The sequence below is a fragment of the Pagrus pagrus genome, assembly GCF_965226575.1.
Source record: "Pagrus pagrus genome assembly, chromosome: 10".
NCBI lineage: Eukaryota > Metazoa > Chordata > Actinopteri > Spariformes > Sparidae > Pagrus > Pagrus pagrus.
Window position 1 is genome coordinate 30,068,916 of NC_140194.1, and position 20,604 is coordinate 30,089,519.

A 20,604-nucleotide genomic window follows, 5' to 3' on the forward strand; every position below is an offset into this window, starting at 1 on the left:
AGAACAGACCGCATCCTAGTGTGCATATTCATATGAAGAGTTTCGTCTCAAAAGGCCGTACAAAGTAACCAAAAGTGACAGAAAACAAAGACCATAGCTCCTTTGATTAATGAAATTCTGTCTGTAAATATTTGTGATTTAATCTTGTATCACCACTTGTGCTTTTTGTCGCTAAAAGTAGTTTTGTCGCTAAAAGTAGTAAATCTCTACTTTCTTTTCAACTATAGTTTGTGCCTGGAATCATGAGCTATAATCTGTGGGCAAGGCCTAATTACCATACACTCCAGTGCACTGTGACTAGGGTACCACTGACTACATATTAAACAACCCCAAGTTTTAGATAGTGGCACCTGTTTGGATATATACACTATCATTATGTCTAATACATAAAAGGAAAATTCCAGTGTTTTTCAACATAAGTGCTACTTTATTATTCTGACTATGGGTCATTAAGGTCTAACATTGCAATTATCGCCTCTGTTAGAAGGATTCAGGAAACGGAACTCCGGGAAAAACAGCGTATATCAGGAAAAGCCTCCTAAAGCGTCCAAACCCACTTAAAATTGACATAAATCAAATAATTTCAAACGCTAGCACCAAACACCGCTTCCACTGTAAACACAGAAATGGCTCTCCTGGAGCTTAGCTTTTATAGCTAACTGCACAGGAATCTAATTCTGAGGAAACCGAGCTAGCTGTTTGGTTAGCCAACGGGCAACTTTCTGTTCCTCTGCAGTAACAACAGACATTTCGCATTTATTGTTTCCTGTATATATCCTTTAAGCTTGCCTTTCATCTATAATGATAATGTTGGAATAATGTGTCAGAAGTAGCTCTTTATTCAGAGAACATAATGTAACAGCTGAAAAAACGCACACACTCAAAAAGAAACAAAATTAAAACATTGCCTGACATTCTGAACAGTACAAAACAGGGTTTGTAAACTTTTGCAGCCTGTCAGAGCTTTTTTTCTTTTTTCCTTTTGTGAATATTGGTAGAGTAGAAACAGAGAATAGACTTGGGATTCATGGACCCATTATTCAACACTTGAATAATGAGCAGCCCCTCAGCTGCACTTCCTTTTAAATTATGGAGGCCTCATTAGAAGATGTGTGACGTTGATCTGCTCTGAATGTAGAACATGTTTTTGCCTAGAAACAGGAGCATCTACTTTATAACATATATTTATACTTTCATGTGTGCTTGGATGTACACAGGCTATAATTGTGTCCGCCTCACGAGCAATTTAATTAGACCAAAACACTGATATTTGGAGCACCCTGTTCTTAAAATTGGTTGCGTAATATGACAGGTACAACTGATGTACCTTCCAAAAACTTGTTTATGTCTGGTCTCAACTTGCTTGTTTTTCCCATGGCAAAAAACAAGTAAGCAGTAATCATGTCATGCTCAACTGCTATGAAGTGCCACTGGCTTAATTGATAATGACAGTCCACCTCATCTCTGCTCTATTTTGTGTTCATTAGGTCTGTTTTTTTTTTTCAGATTTCAGCAAATGTACTTGTGTGTTCTTTGAGAGAGCACTGCTGTCTTGACACACTACACCACTCTAATCTTAATCATTTATGACATCATTCCAGATTTCCCAGCGATGCCCAGCTGTTGGTGTGTGTGTGTGTGTGTGTGTGTGTGTGTGTGTGTGTGTGTGTGTGTGTGTGTGTGTGTGTGTGTGTGTGTGTGTGTGTGTGTGTGTGTGTGTGTGTGTGTGTGTTTTCAAGCTGCCTGTCGTTGCAGCATGCTTTAACCATGTGAATGACAACATTGTTCAGGTCACACGAGTTAAAAGAAGCTTAACTCACACCGTGGTGTTTGTTTGATAAAGACTCAGCCTCAAGCCTCACCGAAACACACACATTGTACTTCTTTGCGGAAGTGTCAATCCTAAGCCTGAAAGGTTTGAAAGAAAAATACAACAGCAGAGGTGAATTAACAGTTTAAACTCTGGCTTAAATAATTCACCCTTTACTTTCCGTGCATATATCAGCTACAGTTTGTAGTTTCAATGTCCTTTTTTTTCCCCCAAGTCTTCTTTTTCTGTTTTGATTTATCAGTCCAAACCAATATAACACGTTATTATACTGTAGCTCTTCTAATATGTCATCATTATATGCCTTATATTGTCTCCTGGGATATCTTAAATCCCTTGTTACCCACACAGTTCAAAGGGTTAAGTTTTACACAGAGAGAGGGTCAGCCTCAAGGCAGAGGTACAGTGTAAGTGAATGTCAGCTCTGGCCCACGCCTTGCTGTTTGTCTAGATAGGTGAACAAAAGCGAACAGGTATAAATGTAAGAGTGAGTGAACCATGAATGGACCACACCTCGCTGTTTTTCTAAGAGCTGAATGGAAAGGGTCCCCCCCTTGCCTGCAGAAAAAAGAAGTGATAAATTGAATAGATTCAGAATTAATTGCTCTGTGAGGTACACTTACAGTTTTTCTTCTACTGTAACAAAGGGAACTGTCATTCCTAATAGAAAAATGGAAAAGGTTTAGATGCTGAGATTTCCCCAAGACATTTGTCATAAATTGTTGCTTATCTATAATCTTAATGAAAGGGTCGGTTTGAATGCTAGTGAATGGAAAAGGTCAAAGTTAATGACTGTCAGAGAAAAGGCCTCCAAGGTTAGAAGTATAGAAGTGCATAGTGACAGAATAAAAGGACAAAGCAGATTCTAAGTCCTCTGGTGCAAAGGGACTGAGGATGTTTTGTGTGCAGATATTCATTATTCAAGGATTTATTTGTCTCATATACTCATATTTCTTAATGTATGCATAGAATCACAGCCATTGTATACTCGAGAGAGCTTGCTATAAAGTCAGTGTGTCATAATAATAGTTGGAATAGAGTGATCATACATCTCAGCCTGTAGGATGCCTTGTACTCCTTTATATCTCTGATAGCAAGTCCTGAGGTGCAAGCAGCAGGACAAGTGATGTACTGTCACATACAGTCACCTTGGGCATGATATTGTTAGCTTGGTTGGTAGTTCTTAGTACTTCACAGACTCACTGATGTTTTCAAAGCTGGATTGGATCAAATCACGGTTGGAAGCCTGCAGCGCAGCTTCTGATAACCTAACCTCTTAGGTCACTGCAGTTTTTGTTTATGTTCTGGTATGAGGAAGACAGTGGCTTGATCTAACTTTCTAAATGGTGGTAGAGCATTTGCCTTGTGGCTCTCCTTGAATGAACAATCACAATGGTCGACAGTCCTACACCTCTGGTGGGACACATAATCTGTTGATAGAAGTTCAGCAGGGACTTTTTCAGGTTTGACAGGTCAAAATCCCCAAGCACGGCAAGGGAAGGATCCAGGTACCTTGTTCTGTGCCAGCACAGAACACCATTTAGCTTTGTCAATGCTATGTCGGCATCTGCCTGCAGGGGTATGCACAGGTTGGACTGCACAACATTAGGTTTACTCCCCTAATTGTAAGTGGAGCTGCTGTTTTTGTCTGTTTTTGGTCGGAGCTGATTGCAGCCGTTCTAGACCATGCTCATGGTTCTGCTGGCTGCACCACAGCATGTTTCAGCAGCTTCCCAAAGGCTCTCTGCTCCGCGGAGCATACGCAGCAAGCAAGCGAGTTTTTGATGGACGCTGCATCAAGAGCAGATCAAGCCAGACAGGGTACAGCATAGTGCATTCTAACAATTTTAAAAGTGGGACACCCTGTTCAGAGTTGGGCTTAACAGTGCAACAAAGTCTGAAATATTAATAATAAACACACTGATAACAGTCAAACCACAAAACCATATAACTACATCATACCACTACCAAGGTAGAGGCAGACATCAAGGAAAAAGGATGCAACAAACACAATCTGAGCAAGTCAACAATATCAGGCATGCATGATGCTCCGCTTCTGAAACACTCCTAGTGGAACATGAAACCACCTGGAGGACCAATCAAACGGCACATGTGGTTACTGAGACGCGCCCAGTTGAATCAAGAAGTATGGGGACACTGGAAGCAGCTGCAGATATAAACTCACTGTGCCCACCCTGATCCACATTTCACTTGCTTTAAATTATCTGTCAAGCTGTGAGTCTTTAGTAACTTCCCAGCACTTCCTATAGCCCGCATCTAAGATTGTATCTGATATCGGCTGTGTCTTAAAGTGAACACCTGCTGGGGACAGGATGAGGGAGATGGGGCTGTAAAGGTTGGTGGTGAATGAGTGGTCTGTTGTGTTGGTTTGTGAAAGGCAGATCTCATCACTGAGTTGTCAAATGAACCTATCCATGGTAATTAAGAAAAGTCAGGCTAGGTAGGAAAGCCCTAATAAAACATCAAAAGATGCCTCAGTGTGTTCTCTTTCTAACTTGGAGTACCATCAAAGAAGACACAGTTATATGTTAAACCCCCACTAATTCCCTCCCCCACGCTTTCTTCAACCGAATGGTTTACCCATCAAACTGCCTCCCCCCTCTCACAGAGGATGTTTGAGTTCAGCCCTCACCTTGGGTCTTCCTCTTCAGTCATTTGTTAGGACACTTGTTTGATAGTGGCTGAGGTAAAGTTGGCTTCCTATTTCATCTTCAGATTGTATGGAACAATCTACTGTAAATTCATGGTACATTCACATATATAGAGTATGAATGGGCACAAAGTAATTTCATAAGTAAAACACCTTGTTGTGCATTGGGATTTGTAGTTGAGTATTAGCAAAGAGATGGAAAAACTCTGAATGAAATGACATAAATGACCATTGAAATAAAAACAAATTTTGAACTAAATTTATATCAAACTAAATTTGATATATTTATTTAATGTATTGATAAACTAAGTGATACCAAATTAGTTGCCAGCAATTGTGATAGTTGACTAGTTGTTCTCGTCATTATTTGCGCAAAAATACCAAATGTTTGGTTCCAGTTGTAACAAATGCAGGACTTTGCTGGGTTTTTTAGCTGCACACATTGTTAATCGGTTGGTTTTGTTCTGGACTAAAATATCTCAACATCTATTAAATGGATTGGAACTTAATTTTGTATGGTGATCACCAATCCTTCCTCTAACGCTACCACAAGTTCACTTTGTGGTTTTGAGTGAAATGTCTCAACAATTGTTGGACGGTTTGTGTGGTAGTAACTTTGGTTATGCCGTTTTCTTCTTGCACCACCTTCTGGTAAAAAAACCAAAAAGTATCCTTTTCCTCAGCTGTACTTTCTTTTAAGTCCTACTTTGCTAATGATAGCTTGCAAACATGCTAAACTAGGCTACAGTCGACAACACAGTAAATATCAGAGCACCTCTGTGCCAAAACACAGCCTCCCAGAGCTGCTGCTGTGGCTGTAAACTCAGTTTTACATCATTGTAAACTAAATATTTTATTATTTTGGACTGTTGTTAAGCTAGGACACACTTTGTAGACGCACTTTGGGCTGTCTTAACTTGTTATTGGCATGTTTCATTATCCTCAGACTTTGATCATCCTATAGACTAAACAAATACTCCACCACTCAAAAACAGAATCTGCTAATAAAACGATGATGAAACTAGTTGTTAATTTCAGTCTTATCAGTGTGACATGTACAGGCTTATAGTAGATGGTAGCAAACTGCAGTCACACACTGTTCCTCTGAGAGGAACTGGCCACTAGTGTCAGGTGTCACTCATGCACCTCTGCTAAGAATTTAGTTAGGGTCCAAAGAGCTGAGTAACTGAGCCCAGTTGGTGTCACTTGCTGAATCACCACAAAGGAAATGGTTTTACTGGTGCAGCACATTATGGCTGCTGCTGTGCGTCTCCCTCCAGCCCCCTTCTTCTCCTTACAGTGTAATTGAATTTAAATTATGCATGCTGTGTGTCTGCTGGTGCAGAGAGGTCATAATCACTCTCTTTGTTTAGGTGTGTGTGAATGTGTGTGTGTACCGCCCACACCTGCCTTATGTATATCCATAGGTGGGAATGCATGTATGTAATGTATATGCTGTACTTTTATATGCCCTGACTGTATGTGTGCACGCACTCACAAGGCCTCTAAGAAACAGAAGAAACCTGAGCTCAGTTCAACTGACTGATGTTACCTGGCTAACACTTTCCCATTACTGTACTAGGCTCACACTAGACTTTACATGACAGTGTGTGTGTGTGTGTGTGTGTGTGTGTGTGTGTGTGTGTGTGTGTGTGTGTGTGTGTGTGTGTGTGTGTGTGTGTGTGTGTGTGTGTGTGTGTGAGAGAGAGAGAGAGAGTTCACCTGACTATGTAACTCAGCCACCTTTGTCTAAATTATTCCCACCCCACTGTAGCATGGTCCCAACTTGACACCCAGTCTAAATGTTTTAGCAGTTGCATTGTGGCCTCTAATGACTGGAAACCTTATTAACTCAGCAATTTTGTATGACAGGGGAGCAAACTATAAAGAGGTCTACATCAGTGACAGATGTTGGGGTCATATGACTCAATCTGTCAGGCTTCAACATGTCAAGTGAGCTCATTGTGCTCACTTCAGTTCAACATCCCCTGACAGACTGAATGATATCACCTTCATTGTTGTCTTAAGAATAATCTCAGATTTTGGGGGATGCTTTTTTTTTTATTTTCTTTTTATTAACTTTCTTTATTGGAAGCAATTTCACAGTGTTACGACCCCGGCTCTTGGGAAGCAACACAGGAGTCAAACAACAATCAGTGCAGCCAAAGTAATATTTATTGCACAAAAAAACCAAACCATGGATAACAAAGAAAACCAAAGGTGGAGGCTGGTGGCATTGCAGCAGGCCCAAGCTGCAGTGTGAGAGAGAGTGGGTGGAGCTACCCGGAGCTCTTAAAGGCCTCCCAGCAGGTGCCAGAGATCAGGAGGGAATAATGGGGAGGAGTTTCTGATCACCTGAAAAATTGAGAGAATAGAACAACAGGCAACAACATAACAGCACAATGTGGCAGGGAGGACTTCCATTTTGGGGGATTTTTTTAACAGATGCATAGGAGATGTGCACTATGACTCTGATCTCAGTAGATATAAAGCTGAACCATATCTGTAGTTTATATTGTTATCAGGTGTCAGAAACGTATCAGTGGACAGGATCTTCAACTTGAAATTTGCATGAATGCTTTTTAAGAATGTCACACACACAGTGTCTCTCTTTATCAGCTGCATACTGATTATGTAGATGTGCAGTCAAAATAGTAAACCCTGCAACACTGAGCTGAACACTGTTGCTTCTTCCATGTTTGGTTTGACCTCGTGACTCGGGGGTCACAGTTGGTAGAGCAGGGAAGGACATCAGCAAACACACTACACCTGAGCAAGTTTTTGTGTTTTCTTTGCATTCATCACTCACTACACTTATCCACACACTGCATTCATCACTGAGTTTCTGATCAACATATTTTATTGTAGCTTAAAGGTCCAGAATGTAGGATTTATGGAGATTTATCAGCAAAAAATGAATATAATATTCATGATGATCCATAACTATGAATAATAATGTAAATAATATTACTGTTTTCATTAGAGTATAATCACATGACATTAAGAACCGTTACATTTTGTCAAGTAGAGCAAGTCCTCTTCCACCAAGTCGCCATGATGCACTGTCATGTTTCTACAGAAGCCCAAAATGGACAAATCAAACACTGGCACTAGAGAGGGCCTGTTGTGTTTTTTCCCACCATAACTCATGGTAAGTACGTTGCAATCTGCAGCCTCAACTCTAGATGCTACTAAATCCTGTACACTGGACCTTTAAGTTTATAATTCAGTTTCAAGATCAATTCAGATCAAGCCAGTTCATTAGGATTCATCCTCTTGGGACCATGAATGTCTCTTTAAAGTTGATGAGATAGTTCATAGAATAAATTAAAACCTTCACCTGCCTTGATGCTACAGGAAAAAACAGGAATTCCCCAAAGTCACCAGGGTTCATCCTTTGGAAGTTATATTTCACGTGACAGTGTTTGTACATTTCGTTTGTTATTTCACTCTGGACCAAAGTGATGGAGGACTGACCAACAGACAGAGAGAGCCGTTTCCAGAGCTGTACTGTTAGCATGACTAAAAACAACTATTAGGTTTCACAGGGAGTTATTTGCTGTTCCCACTTCTTGGTGAAGAACAGCCAGGTGCTGTGACTTCCCAGGGTCTAGTTGTCACCCTAAGGTTGTCGGTTAACCAGCGGAGACATTGAACAGAAGTAAATGGAGAGGATGGAGGTAGTTGTTGTTCATAAAGAAATAGTAACAGCACCCAACTTCCTCTAAAGTCACAAATTGTCACTTTTACATTTTCTCTTTTCCCCTGCTTCCATTCACTGTGGTAAGCTAAGATTCATACTTGACATGCAGGCATGAGAGCGGTGTCAGTCTTCTCATGCGTGCAACTCTGTCTGATTACAACCAGTATTGTTTTTCACTTAAGTGCCCTTTTCATGCATTACTGGGGGTAACGTGAGTGTGATGGATGTGGTAGCAGGAAGCATGAAGCGAATGAATGGAGATTGAAGGTAGATGTTTCAAGGAGGGATAGTTATTGCTTTCACAAGTCTAGGTTTCCTCCGCGTCTGTAGGAAACTTCACCTGCATCACACCAGTATGCGCACATTTGTGTGTGTGAATACAGTAGTGATGGGGGGATGTAAGATTTTATAGCAATTCGCAGTAAAAAAGCATTTAGGATAAGTTGATTGTGATGAATTTCTATTATATATCTATTTTTCTCTCTGCACATTAATGCAAGTCTGGACAGAAATAAATATTGTGACAATTGCATAAGCTTATCAAAAACGATGCCACGACAAATGTGTGCCGTAATCAAAGCTAAAGGCAGTGTGTAAGGTTTTTATGGGCTAGGCAGTGTATAACACACTGAAGGAAAGGGAAAAAAAATGAAAAAGCATGATATGTCCTTTTAAGTGTATTTGATTTGATATTTTGATTTTCACCATAAAGGGTGTTGACTAGAAAAAGATGTTCTCTCTGGTATGCAATAGAAATATTTGCTTCTTAACAAACTATAGGGTGATGGCTGATGATTATTGGGATAATATCACAAATCGCATTTATTTTGGCCAGGATAATCGTGACATGAACTTCTCTTTTCATTTCGTGTCTACCACACACAAAGCAGATCATTACCCTTGCAGGTCATGATCTAGTGAAAGTGTGTGAGCATTTCAATTTACTGGTGACAAAGATGTCTTTTACCGGCTCCTGTTTAGTGCCGTGTGTGTGGGTGGTAGGGGCTGAATTATTCTTCAACTGGTCTGTGTTGGTTTTCAGTTTGAGCCATATGTTGTCATATTGGTGCCATTCTGGTTCCTCAGAGAATATCCATTATAAAAGGTGCACCTTCGTTTTTTCATACACTTTGTTTGGGTGTTAATGTGATTATTCGGGGTCATTTAAAGGCTGTGGACTGAATAGTGTGGGGCCCACCTCAATGATTGCTTCATAGGCATGTAGGCTGCTTACTGGCAGTGACTGACTTGGCCGTACGCTTGTATAGCGTGGGGCCGGTGTCAAAGAGCAGCATTACCATAGTGTCAGTTCTTTCATTGAATAACCTCCAGAGACTTGCATTGTATGAAGTCCAGACTGAAGGCTAACCACAGTGAAAGGCTGTTTACCATCAAGTTGGGTCTGTCTCCAACCACATGCAGCTAAAGCCACCGTAGCTAACCTGCTCAGGGTAATCGCTGCACGCTCACACTGACTCAGAAACACAATCAAAATGAGGCCAAACACTGACTCAATCAAACACACACTCACACACTGCCTCTCAATTTTCTCTCTCTCTTTCTCTCTCAGGCACATGTGCCGCCTCACACACCCTCACACCACAGTTTTAGACATTTAAATCCAAGAAACTGAAGTGATGTTTATGTCATGCAGAGTCGAAGAACACTGGGCTGTTAGTGGTTGATGGAGCAGAGTAAAGTGGCTTTGACAATAAAGATAAGGTCACTGTGAGTCCAAAAAAAGCCTTCATGTCATGTGTAATGCTATAGACAAGTTTTGCTCCATGATGACGTGACTGGATTCAGGGGTCTACATGTACGCACAGCTACACTTCAGAAAGAGAGCTTTTAGGTAATAGTCAAGTATTTGTCTAAGAAATACAAAGAATGAGGTAAGGAGGTAATCAGAAGCAAAGAAAACAGGTGACTTGTGAATTATTTCAGAGCTTTCATCTGTTTGACCCAAACACTGTGTACCTGTGTCCTCTTTCAGAATGTTTGCATGTGATTCCGCATTTCTGTTTTCCTCCTGATGGAATGGTTGGATAACGTTAGGGTGTGTTCAGAAATGTTTGTGGTTTATTGGGAAATCTTACCCCGTCGGTTGGTTTTGGCTGATTAGCAAAATGTCTTTGGAGCCACTGAGAATGTGAATGTTGGTCCAGCTTCAAAGGGAACTGTGTTATGGTTAAAAGCAAAGAAAATACAGGAAACCATAACCAATAACTCAGCGATCCCAGGGAAATCCACGGTGGTTTAAAATGGTATGAACACCAGACAAGGGACATTACAAAAACAATATTACTTAAACTTTATGGGCCCAGTTCACTTGCAATATGTCAGCAAGTGAAAGGTAAAAATGCAGTCAAGTCTAGTTAGTCAAGTTACACAAACTGCTACAGCTCAGATTCAAGAACATATGAATTGTACATGTCTAGATCAGGGCTGCCCAAAATGGGGCCAGTGGGCTAATGTTGGTCAACCGTAATGTTCATTCTGGCCCGCCAACTGTAAAAACATCATTGTATTCATAATCTGAGCATAACAGGCAGAGTCACATTTTGAACAGGATGTTAATCAATTAACTTAATTTGGGGTTCTATTACCATGTTGCACATAAACAAGATAACAGAACACAATGCTTGCTTTGGCCCATGGCCCACAAAGGGAAAAAGTTTGGGCATCCCTGGTCTCAAGCCTTAGGTAACAAGGACCGGTTTCTAATTGGAAAGGACTTCAATATATGTTAAAATTGGGATTCATTAAAAACCATGCTTTCTGATGTATACATTTTAACCCTAATAATATGCCTAGGATCTGAACCAGGATCAGGTAAACCAGAATCAGGATAACTTGAAAAATAATGTATCTTTATTTTTGTCAAGTTGCTGTTTCTGTGGTCAAAAATGAAATGAACCTTCAAGCTGAAGAGTTTAAATAGATGAAATCTAAACTATATCTAAACACATTTTCCTGTATTTCTTCTCCTTATCTATTGTCCCTCCTCCCTGTCTGTCTCTCAGGGAGTTGTCTTCCAGGCATCAGACCAGCGTCCCATTCAGGAACACCAGAGAGTCCAAGCTGATCTGACACAGAAGCATAGAGAGGAACATGATGGAACAAGTGAAGTGATGAAAAGCACTAAGTGTTTATGTTAAGGATGAAACCACAATAGTGAGTTAAGTAAATCAGGTGATGTTGTTTGGTCTGGGACCCTGATGAGTAACTAACCCACACAAAGACTCAAATTAAATCACTGCACATGTGATGTAGGGGACTCCTGCATACTGCATGAATCTAAACTGCAGATCATCCAAAGATGCTGCTCATGTTACTTAGAGCTGTAAGACCAGATTTGTACCTGAGCATCAAGCCTAATGAACAGAGATGATTTTCATCCGTATGTTTTGAATTCCTTGTATGACTTTGTGCTTGCATGCACACAGGCATGCAGATCTGTTTGATACTACTTTGTGCTGCACTGGTGCTGTTTATTTTTTCCAGTTGAGCCATAAATGCTTAACAATGACTCTGTTTTTATTGTTTTACATAATTGGAACTAATAAAATATTGATGTTCTTTTGAATGTTGACTTGTTATTTATTTAGGATGATGTTTGTCCTGAACTGCAGCGACGCTGTGCTAAAAGTGGGAGTGTGGTGACATCCCTATGTGTGTGTGTGTGTGTGTGTGTGCGTGCATGTGCGTGTGTTTGTTTTTGTCTCTGTATAATGAGTCAGTTTTTCACTGTGCTTCCAAAACCACACTCACCTCATACAATTATCTAGAGTGGAGGTTGGAGCTTCTTATATCAAATCAGTCACAGCTGGATAGTTTTCTCACAGTGTGTTATGTTGATTACATTTGTGTAAATGTTTTATGGCATTGACATTCAAATGTCAGTTGGCTTTCATCTTGGCGAGGGTTATGCTCTGAGATGAAAGCAGTTATCTCTTGTTCAGATGCCTAAAATGACCACATTTTCCTGAAAGGCAGCCTCTTGGAAACATGCAAATACTGACAGTCAATAGTTATAAGTAGTTGGTCAGGGTCAGAGTGGATAGTTGGGTTTGCAGTCAGAAACTGAGGGTCAGGTCCCATCTACAATCAACAGTCATTGGCCGCGTTTCCCAGATTCGATCGTTCTTAAGGACTTAAGAAGGCTCTTAAGAAGGGTTCGGCTAAGAAGGAGCGCTAAGATGCGGGTGTTTCCCAGATGCGTTCTTAACTGCCTTCTTAGGAGAACCTTAAGATCAAGCCAAAGCAGCTTCTGAAGAAGCTCTTAGTGGGAGCTGTCCACCGCGCTGCTGCTGTGCTGAATCAATCGATGCCAGGCAAATCGATCACCCACCTCTTTATCAGCGCACAAGTGTGTGTGTGTGTGTGTGTGTGTGTGCGCTGTCAGACCGGGCTGTCCAGGCAAAGAGATCCAACGGCCGTTGGATCTCCGCACGGGGCAGCCGGTACTTTGCCTGGACAGCCCGGTCTGACAGCACGTCCAGTGGGGAGAAGTGCTGACGCACGTATGCATTTATGTAAACCGTCTGGCTTCGCGCACGGCGACGCTGTTGGTTCGCAGGGAGAATGTGCTGTATTGCAGCCGTGGTTTCTCACACGCGCGGACTTTGGCAACGCAGAGTAGCAGGGGAAGCCTCTCTGGATGAGGTTCAGCTGAGTTTAATACACCCGTTCCCTTGATATCTGTGAAATGCCACAGGGTTGTTGTTTTTTTTATGTGTAGTAGGCCTACTATAAATTCATATATGCAGATGTTCCGGAAAACTTAAAGTGTAATTCAATAAAAAGGTTTTTTTTCATCTACCATTTTCTATTTTTTTTTCTTACGCCAGTGGTCCGCAGCTATGAGCGCATTTCAACACTGAGCATTGTTTTATTATTTCGCAAAGTGGAGGATATAAATTTCCCTGACGCCGCTTGATCACTGAGCATTTGGTCTCTAAGAAGGCTGTTAAGAGTGGGTCAGCTCGATCTTACATTTCCTTCTTAGCGAAAGATCTTCTTAAGCTAAGAGCGACTCTGGGAAACGCATCCTTCTTTCACAGCGTTCTTAAGAGCGCTCCTAAGAAGATCTTAGCACTTAAGAGCTTCTTAACGAATCTGGGAAACGCGGCCATTATCATTTAAAGATGACAACATTCCTACCCTGACTTTTGAAAATGAATTGCAGCTGTTCAAATGTTGTTTTTCCAAGCACTGTAAGAATTTATCGTCCATAATGTCATATCAAGCCAACACTGTTTTGGCTTGGATTTAATACACAGAGGTTCCAACCCACACCTGAAGCAATTACATACTGTGACTTTGGTTTTGGAAGCCAATTGACATGACAACACAGACGGGTCCTTCAAGTGCTCAGGGGGGAAAAATGGAAAATTGAACATCCACAGTCTGTGACAACTAGGTGAACACATTGACTAATGAGGATCATGGGATACAATAAAAACCTTCAGAACAGCCATTAAAAACGGACCTCGTGGTGATACTTTTTTCTCACCTTCTGTTTCCAAGGTCAAGAATATGCTTTATTCCTCATTTAACCAACAAAGATTTAGTTGAATAACCTACAACCTACAACAACCAAGGTGTACAAACGGTAATGTGTGGTGTAAACAGTGGGTTATGTGCAGGATTATGTGCAGGCAACCAGCAGAGTCCCTGTGCCCATAAGTTTGACCACTGGAGTTTTCTTACAGTCATTGTTTATTTGACCTGAACTGCCTCCATCTCTTTGGTCTACTCACATCTTTCCATCGACTTTGAGTACAACTGCGCTGCATTTAAGTCTACATTCACAACCTGCTCATTTGAACCTGTTATTTTGTAGCAAAGTTGTTAGCGTATGTGAACACAGCCATCACACTTGATTACAGGGCAAACCAATATGGCTGAAATTGCTGAGAGAGGATGGTCTCGGCTTGCCTCCGCTCCAAATCTGTCTGAAGCAGTTTGTTTGCGGTCAGACAGCTATCTCACCAAGTTTACCTGATGCACCATCCGAAAAGCAATTGTCATGCAACTGTGTAGTGATAGGCATCCATCAGAGCCCATCCATTTTATCGATTAGTCTCTGAACTGGAACAAAAAAAAAAACTACAGGTATGAAAATGCCTGACAACACATCTTCTGAGCAGTCATTTGCCTCATTTTACCAGATGGTTACACTGTTGTCATTAAGGTACTAGGGAATACATGCTTGTGTGTTTGTTTTCATCATCTTAATGATGCTCATTTAGATAAGACATACTGTACTGTCATAGCTGTTTGCACTATTAAATCATATTCAGACTGTTCCCTCTGTTTCTTATTTACCTTTTTTTTTTTTTTTTTTTTACAGTCGCAGTGTCTCCCTGTTCATTAGATCTCAGCGACAGGAGAGCTTGATTTAGTGCCGGCATTAATCTGTCATGCCAAGAGAGAAAACACAGTTAACTGGATTCGCAGTGGATGGATGAAGGGTGTGGGCTGAAACAAAAGCACACTGATACTTGGCTCAGATATGATACGAAACGTTAGAAGATAAAGAAACAAACACTAAAGAAGAAACAGATTATGGGAACATTTCAGTCTCTCTTCTTCTTCTTCCTGTAATTAATTGTGTTCTTTCCTTGTCTCTCTTCTTCAGTGTAGTGACCTATTAAGAGCTGTGGAATGCACAGAGTGGACCCTCTGACCTTGTAATGGTTTGACCCGGTAGTTCAGGATCAAAGACAAACTGCACAACCTGGCCAGAAATGTGGGGGTGGACAGAGGGGTCACATACCTCTGTTCACTTAGCCTGCACAGTTTCAGTGCGTCAGATATGAAATCAGCTCTGTGTATGAGAAACATTAACCTGCCCAGAGATTTGAACCTGTTACACTGTCTGGGAAGGTGTATGTCTTGTAGCAGCTTTTACAGGAAACTGAATCTATTTTAGGTGACTATGAAACAAAACAGATCACACTGCAGTCAAACATTAACATCAGATTTCCCTGAAATACTTTTCTTCTGTTTTAAGAATTTGTATTTATTTTAGGAGCTTTTAACACCACAGAAGCAAACCAGACGCATCCAGTAGACCAGACTATTTGTAGCATTTTACTAAGGCACAATGATTAACAGGAGTATATTTTCAGTTCTGCTTATGATGTCTTTTCCAGGAGGATTTGTCGTCAGGAGAAATGTGTTGCCCTTGTGATGTTTCGCATGAAGAATCCAGAAAATTGCTGTTTGGGACGTCCTGGGAGCTGAGGGATGTAAGGCTCGTAGCATATTATTATGTTCCTGTTCATGTCTGTTTGTTTACATGCTTGTCCGTAAGTCTCAAACACCAGGTAACAGATTTCAGTCGTGGACCAAGGACGTCTTGATGCAGATATCATCACCATGTGTTTAAAAGCACTTTGACTTTGTAGTAAATACTGCAGAACTAAGAGGCATAGATGCAAATTTATTTTCTCCCTTAATCCAGTGCTTGTCTGTACATATTTGGCCACCTCCATTTATATACCTCCAAAACCTTCTTTTAATCTTTATATTTGGCACAGAAAGTATTTACATCAGTTGGAGGTTTGTTTTCTGATATTCCATTATTTTGATTTGTTTTCTTTACAACCAGTTGCAAAAATACATGGAGATGCTGCCTTTTTGACAAAAATTATCATAATTCCACAATATGGAATTCCACCAATATACAATGACGCACACACCAATCAACTACAGCAGTTATATTAAGAATATGCTAACCTTTCGATTAAATAAAGCTATATAATGATTTAAATAGGACTCACCCAGAAGACCTATGGAGTTTTTCTGACATCACAATCAATTATTGTAGAAAAAAGCCTGGTTCTGATATTCAGATGATTCAGATACAAAAATTCTAAACATTTATATATTTTCTGGTATTAAAAAAAGAAAAAGGTTATAGGATTGGTGGATGTGTGAACTTTATGGAAGTGTATGGAAGCATAAAAAGGCCAAAAGGATTGGAGACTTACAGGCAAATGAATACCTTTTTTTTTTTTTTTTTTTTATTAAATTAGCGCAAAATAACTAATGTTGACATTTAGACAATTAATAGAAATGTAATATTTTTCTGTTTTGATATGCTTCTGAATCTTTGCTATTTCTGTATTTTTTAGAAATGACTTTCTGGGAAGTTCAAGAAGTAAAATAGAAACCCTGTACTGTACATTCAGATATAAGGTTCTCAAAATAAAATATTGAAATGCTATTAATGGTGACATTTAAATTTTAACACAAAGTATTCAGTAGTGGTTGCATTTCATGATCAGGTATCCAGTTGCTTACAGTAAAAGGATTAATTGTTGTGACCTTTTTTAACTTCCATATGTGTGTGTGTGTGTGTTCTCATTTGCACTGGGCACCAAATGCACATTATATTTAAACCACATCCTAACATGAACTTTCAGATCGCCTTCTGCCCGCTCCTCTTCCATTATTTGAACTGTATGAACAGTATGAACTACACAACTAATCTGTATGTACATACAATATGCCATTTGAGATGTTTACTGTTCCAGTGTAATAAAAAAGAGACAGACAGCAAGTAGAAACATGTCAATTGGAGAAACTGACTACCATTTGAGAATGAGAGAGAAGATAAATTAATGGGAGTTTGAAATCCATAGCTGGATAGGAACTGGAGGTTAATGATTGCCTCCTGTTTCCTAACATCCTCCTCCTGTTGAGCTAATCTACAATCACATTCTTTCATTCTGGGGGAAAGTGGAGGAGAGTCCCTCTGAACCTGATCTCCCTGCACCACAGTGGATGAGCGCTGCAGTGAGCTAACCTGGGAGTGTCTCATTTAGAATCCTGGCAAAGGACTGCAGCTGCATCAAAAATGGTAGCGACATAAATAATCACTTCAAACGCGTATATGTAATTGGGTCAAGTGCTGCCGTGACGAGACAGAACCGAGTATATGACTGCTGACAGAGGCTACAACAGTGAAAAGAGAAACACACTAATGACATAAAAGCAGAGCTGGAGAAATTCTTCTGCAGTGATTTAAATGACAGCTGGCTGTAGATGATTCTGATCCCAGTTATAAAAGTCACTTTGTTCTCAGTCGATGAGAAACATTGTTATGGCCCCGGAGGTTATATGAACATTTTCTTGTATGTTCTTCAATTTCCTCTGTGCTTTAAAGCCCCTCCGTTGTGTTATCTGTGCGAGTGTGTGTTTTGCTGAGCGAGTGGAATGAAGACTGAGTGTGTGGGTTGTCCCAGGTTTTCCCTTCGTTGAACACTTTACACAGCAGCTTGGTTTTGTGTGTGATGACTCACCTTTTGTTTGGTCACTTTGTCAGGTGGAGCTGTAATTAGTACTTTTGTATGCAGTAACTTTTTTTTGTTTGTGACCTTTGTGTTGTGGTAACTGCACTCCATGTTTGTCGGGTCACTTGTTGGTTGCAGCTTAGGTGTAAGCTGGCAACATTTGTGGTTACTGGTTGACTACAGTGTTACGTCTTTGTGTTGTGGTTGTTGTAGTCCACTTTAGGTGTGGTCACTTTTGTGTGTGTGTGTGTGTGTGTTACTGCTGTTTTGCCTTTATTACAGCTAATTAGTTTTGTGTTTGGAATGGACCAGTGGATCTTTGAGCGGTGGGTATGACTTCTACGACCGTCTGGTCACTTTCTGTTGCTGGTTTCCTACAGTACACCCATTACAGTGAGTTGTGTGTGGTTGGAGACCAAGACGTCCATTTTGTGCTGTGGTAGTGTCACTTTTGTTGGGTCTCCGTGTGCTGCTTCTGTATTTTAACTACTCATTGTGACATTATAAGTGGGTCGGAATAACCTAGTTATAATAATAATAATATATTGTTTTATAATAACAGTAAACCAAAATAACAACACTTAAACAATGTGACAGCACAAACTTGTAGTGATGACCCTTTGGATATCATCCCTGCAGCTTTACAGAGCTTTATAGTGAGTTTGAGCTCATTGTTTAGCTAAATAGTGATCAGGCTGTCACTCGCGGAGAGGGAACTCGCCAAAGAATCAGTAGGGAGGGCTGACCAGGTTGCTGTGACATGTCCACACTAAATTTGGTTATTTTGTTTTGCTAAAGACGTTTGCTCAAAATCACACAATCACCAGCAGTAAACAGCTCCCAGGGACGGGCGCTTTTTCCGGGCGAAAGTGTGACGAAGAGTCTGTAGGACAGACAGGATGACGCTAACTGCTATCATATCACTGTTGTTCGATCTCGTAACAATGCTTTGTGGGTTGAAGTGTGGGACATTGCTCTTTTATTTTTAGTGATGTCCAGTGAAGGATCTGTTTAGTTGTCAGACTGTGAACACCATCACACCGTCACACTCCTGTCCCGCGCTGCTGGCTTCCCCTTTTACACAGACATCGTTGCACCTCGGCTCTGTTACTACCTCTGCTGGCGGGTCAGAGGCGGAACGAAACTGTCATCCCAGTCTGCCTCTGTAACTTTCTTACAGATGGCGAGGCGTAATAACAGCGCAATATTCCCACCTTGAAAAGGCAGTGTGAAAGGGGCTAATGAAGGCAACCAGTAAGAAAAGCAGTGGGATCCATAAAAGTGCATCTTGGACTAGCTGCTAGTTTTGGGTAAACTCATGTTGCCGATGAGTTAAGTGATGTCAGGTTTAAGAGCATGGCGAATGGAGGATCTGTCTGCAGAGTAAAAGGGAGTTCAAGTCGTTCACCAAGCAGGAGGCCACATCAAAATCACCTCAACCATTCATCTAACTGAGCTGATTAGCTCCAGAGCAGGAAAAATAGAATCCTGAAAATAGGCTCTCTCTCACACACAGCAACATTTCCAGCTCTGATGACAAGAGCAGAAAAGGAAAGTTAAAATGTGTTACGCACTCACACACGGCTTAAGCGAACACACATGCTGCAGAGGTAATAGGAAGTGGCAGGCAGGAAAGCGGACGGCAGCATCTGTTTCCATCTATTCATCTGTTGGTGACGGTGATGAGGCTGGAGTCAGAGTGAACATCCTGCATGCCGCTCGCCCTATCGTCTGCTCTCTCTCTCACACACGCACATCATTCCTCTCCAGATGTGCAGCCTCGTCGTCGCTCCGTTTAGCATTATCTGTACAATCGCTCATGGTGCAGTGTCATTTCTCTGGAGACACCCACCATGTAATGATACTGGATGTCTGTTGAGGTCAGTGGAAATAAGCATGTGACTGAAACACTCCATTTGAGCCGGATATGCATCAGTTGGTTTTCTTTGGACAGAATCGGAGCATGCAAGCAAATAAGAGAGTTGGATGTTCAGATTAAACCACTGTAATGTCTGAGCAGTAAATATGAAGCTACATCTGTTTAGCTTCGCTCGTTGTCAAAAGGTACCACCACCTCTTTTTTTACTGTTTATTTTGAGAACATTTTCAAGTATTCTCATTTGATTTATTCAGGTTTGTCAGGCGTCCAAATGCCACAGGCTCCAGGACTTGTACACACCCGACTCACAGGTGGATCATTTGTTGGATATAAAAGTGAAGTGCCGTCATGAGCTGTCAGAGGATTGGGAGAGTTACTTCCTGTCACTCTCATTGAATACTGAGCTGTTACATTGGTATCACAAGAATTGTTAGCATGCATAGCACCAGCCCATGAAAATACTAATGCCAAGAATGAACCTACTCCTACTACTACTACACTGAGCCTTCCAACAAGTATGTGTATGTGTATCCAAAGCCTGACAGGAGGAGTTCGTAAATTCAATCTGACCCATTGGAGCGGTGGTTCGGAGGAGTAGAGCATGTGCTTTATTTACAACTTAACGAACAGGTTAAACCTTCCTGTTGACATGTATTATGAAACAAAATGTAATGCCTCTTGTGCAACAGCTTTTAAACTGTAACGAGGATGATAGTGTAAGAGATAACGCTGTAACAATATGCCAATGAAGATACGTTTCAGAGACCCAGGCTACTAGCTCGAAGTTAGTTTGGTAATGGTAAAACACACAAACAGCTCGCTCTTCTCTTCTCGTGTAATGCTACAGTAGCTCCTACTGCCATTTCAACTGCTCATGAAACACTGACTGCTCGTGGTGGTGCTCTGAATAACTAAATTCAGTAATAATAATAACAGTAAATTCCAACAGCACTCCGAATTAACAAACCATCAAGTTTGTGCCAGTGTGCTCCCAGAGTGATTATTTTCCAATGCTGTGTATTAGAGCTCCATTGTTGTCCAAACCAAAGTGATGACCCTTTGGATATCATCTAATTTGCAGCTCCCTGCAGCTTTCAACCATCATAACACAGCATTGCACTGGGCGACACGTTCCTTCAATAGCATAAAGGCACACATTGTAGTTTATTTTAAACTGTAGCCTCCAACAAATGCACTTCCATTTTAGTAATATTTTCA

At 40.9% G+C, this 20,604-nt stretch overlaps 1 protein-coding gene across 2 annotated transcripts in view; it reads left to right on the forward strand.

Annotated features, from left to right (window-relative positions):
• LOC311263638 (uncharacterized protein) overlaps positions 1-16,438 on the forward strand; it is a 73,816-nt gene extending 57,378 nt beyond the window's left edge. Inside the window, exons 15-16 of one of the 2 annotated variants that reach the window (XM_084363838.1) lie at positions 15,363-15,458; positions 16,347-16,438. In XM_084363838.1, coding sequence (XP_084219964.1) covers positions 15,363-15,453 — 91 coding nt within the window. In that variant the 3' untranslated portion in view covers positions 15,454-15,458; positions 16,347-16,438. Of the gene's footprint in view, positions 1-11,225; positions 11,789-15,362; positions 15,459-16,346 lie in introns of those variants that run through there. The other variant, XM_084363839.1, reaches the window with a different exon arrangement.
• Positions 16,439-20,604: the final 4,166 nt, after the last annotated feature.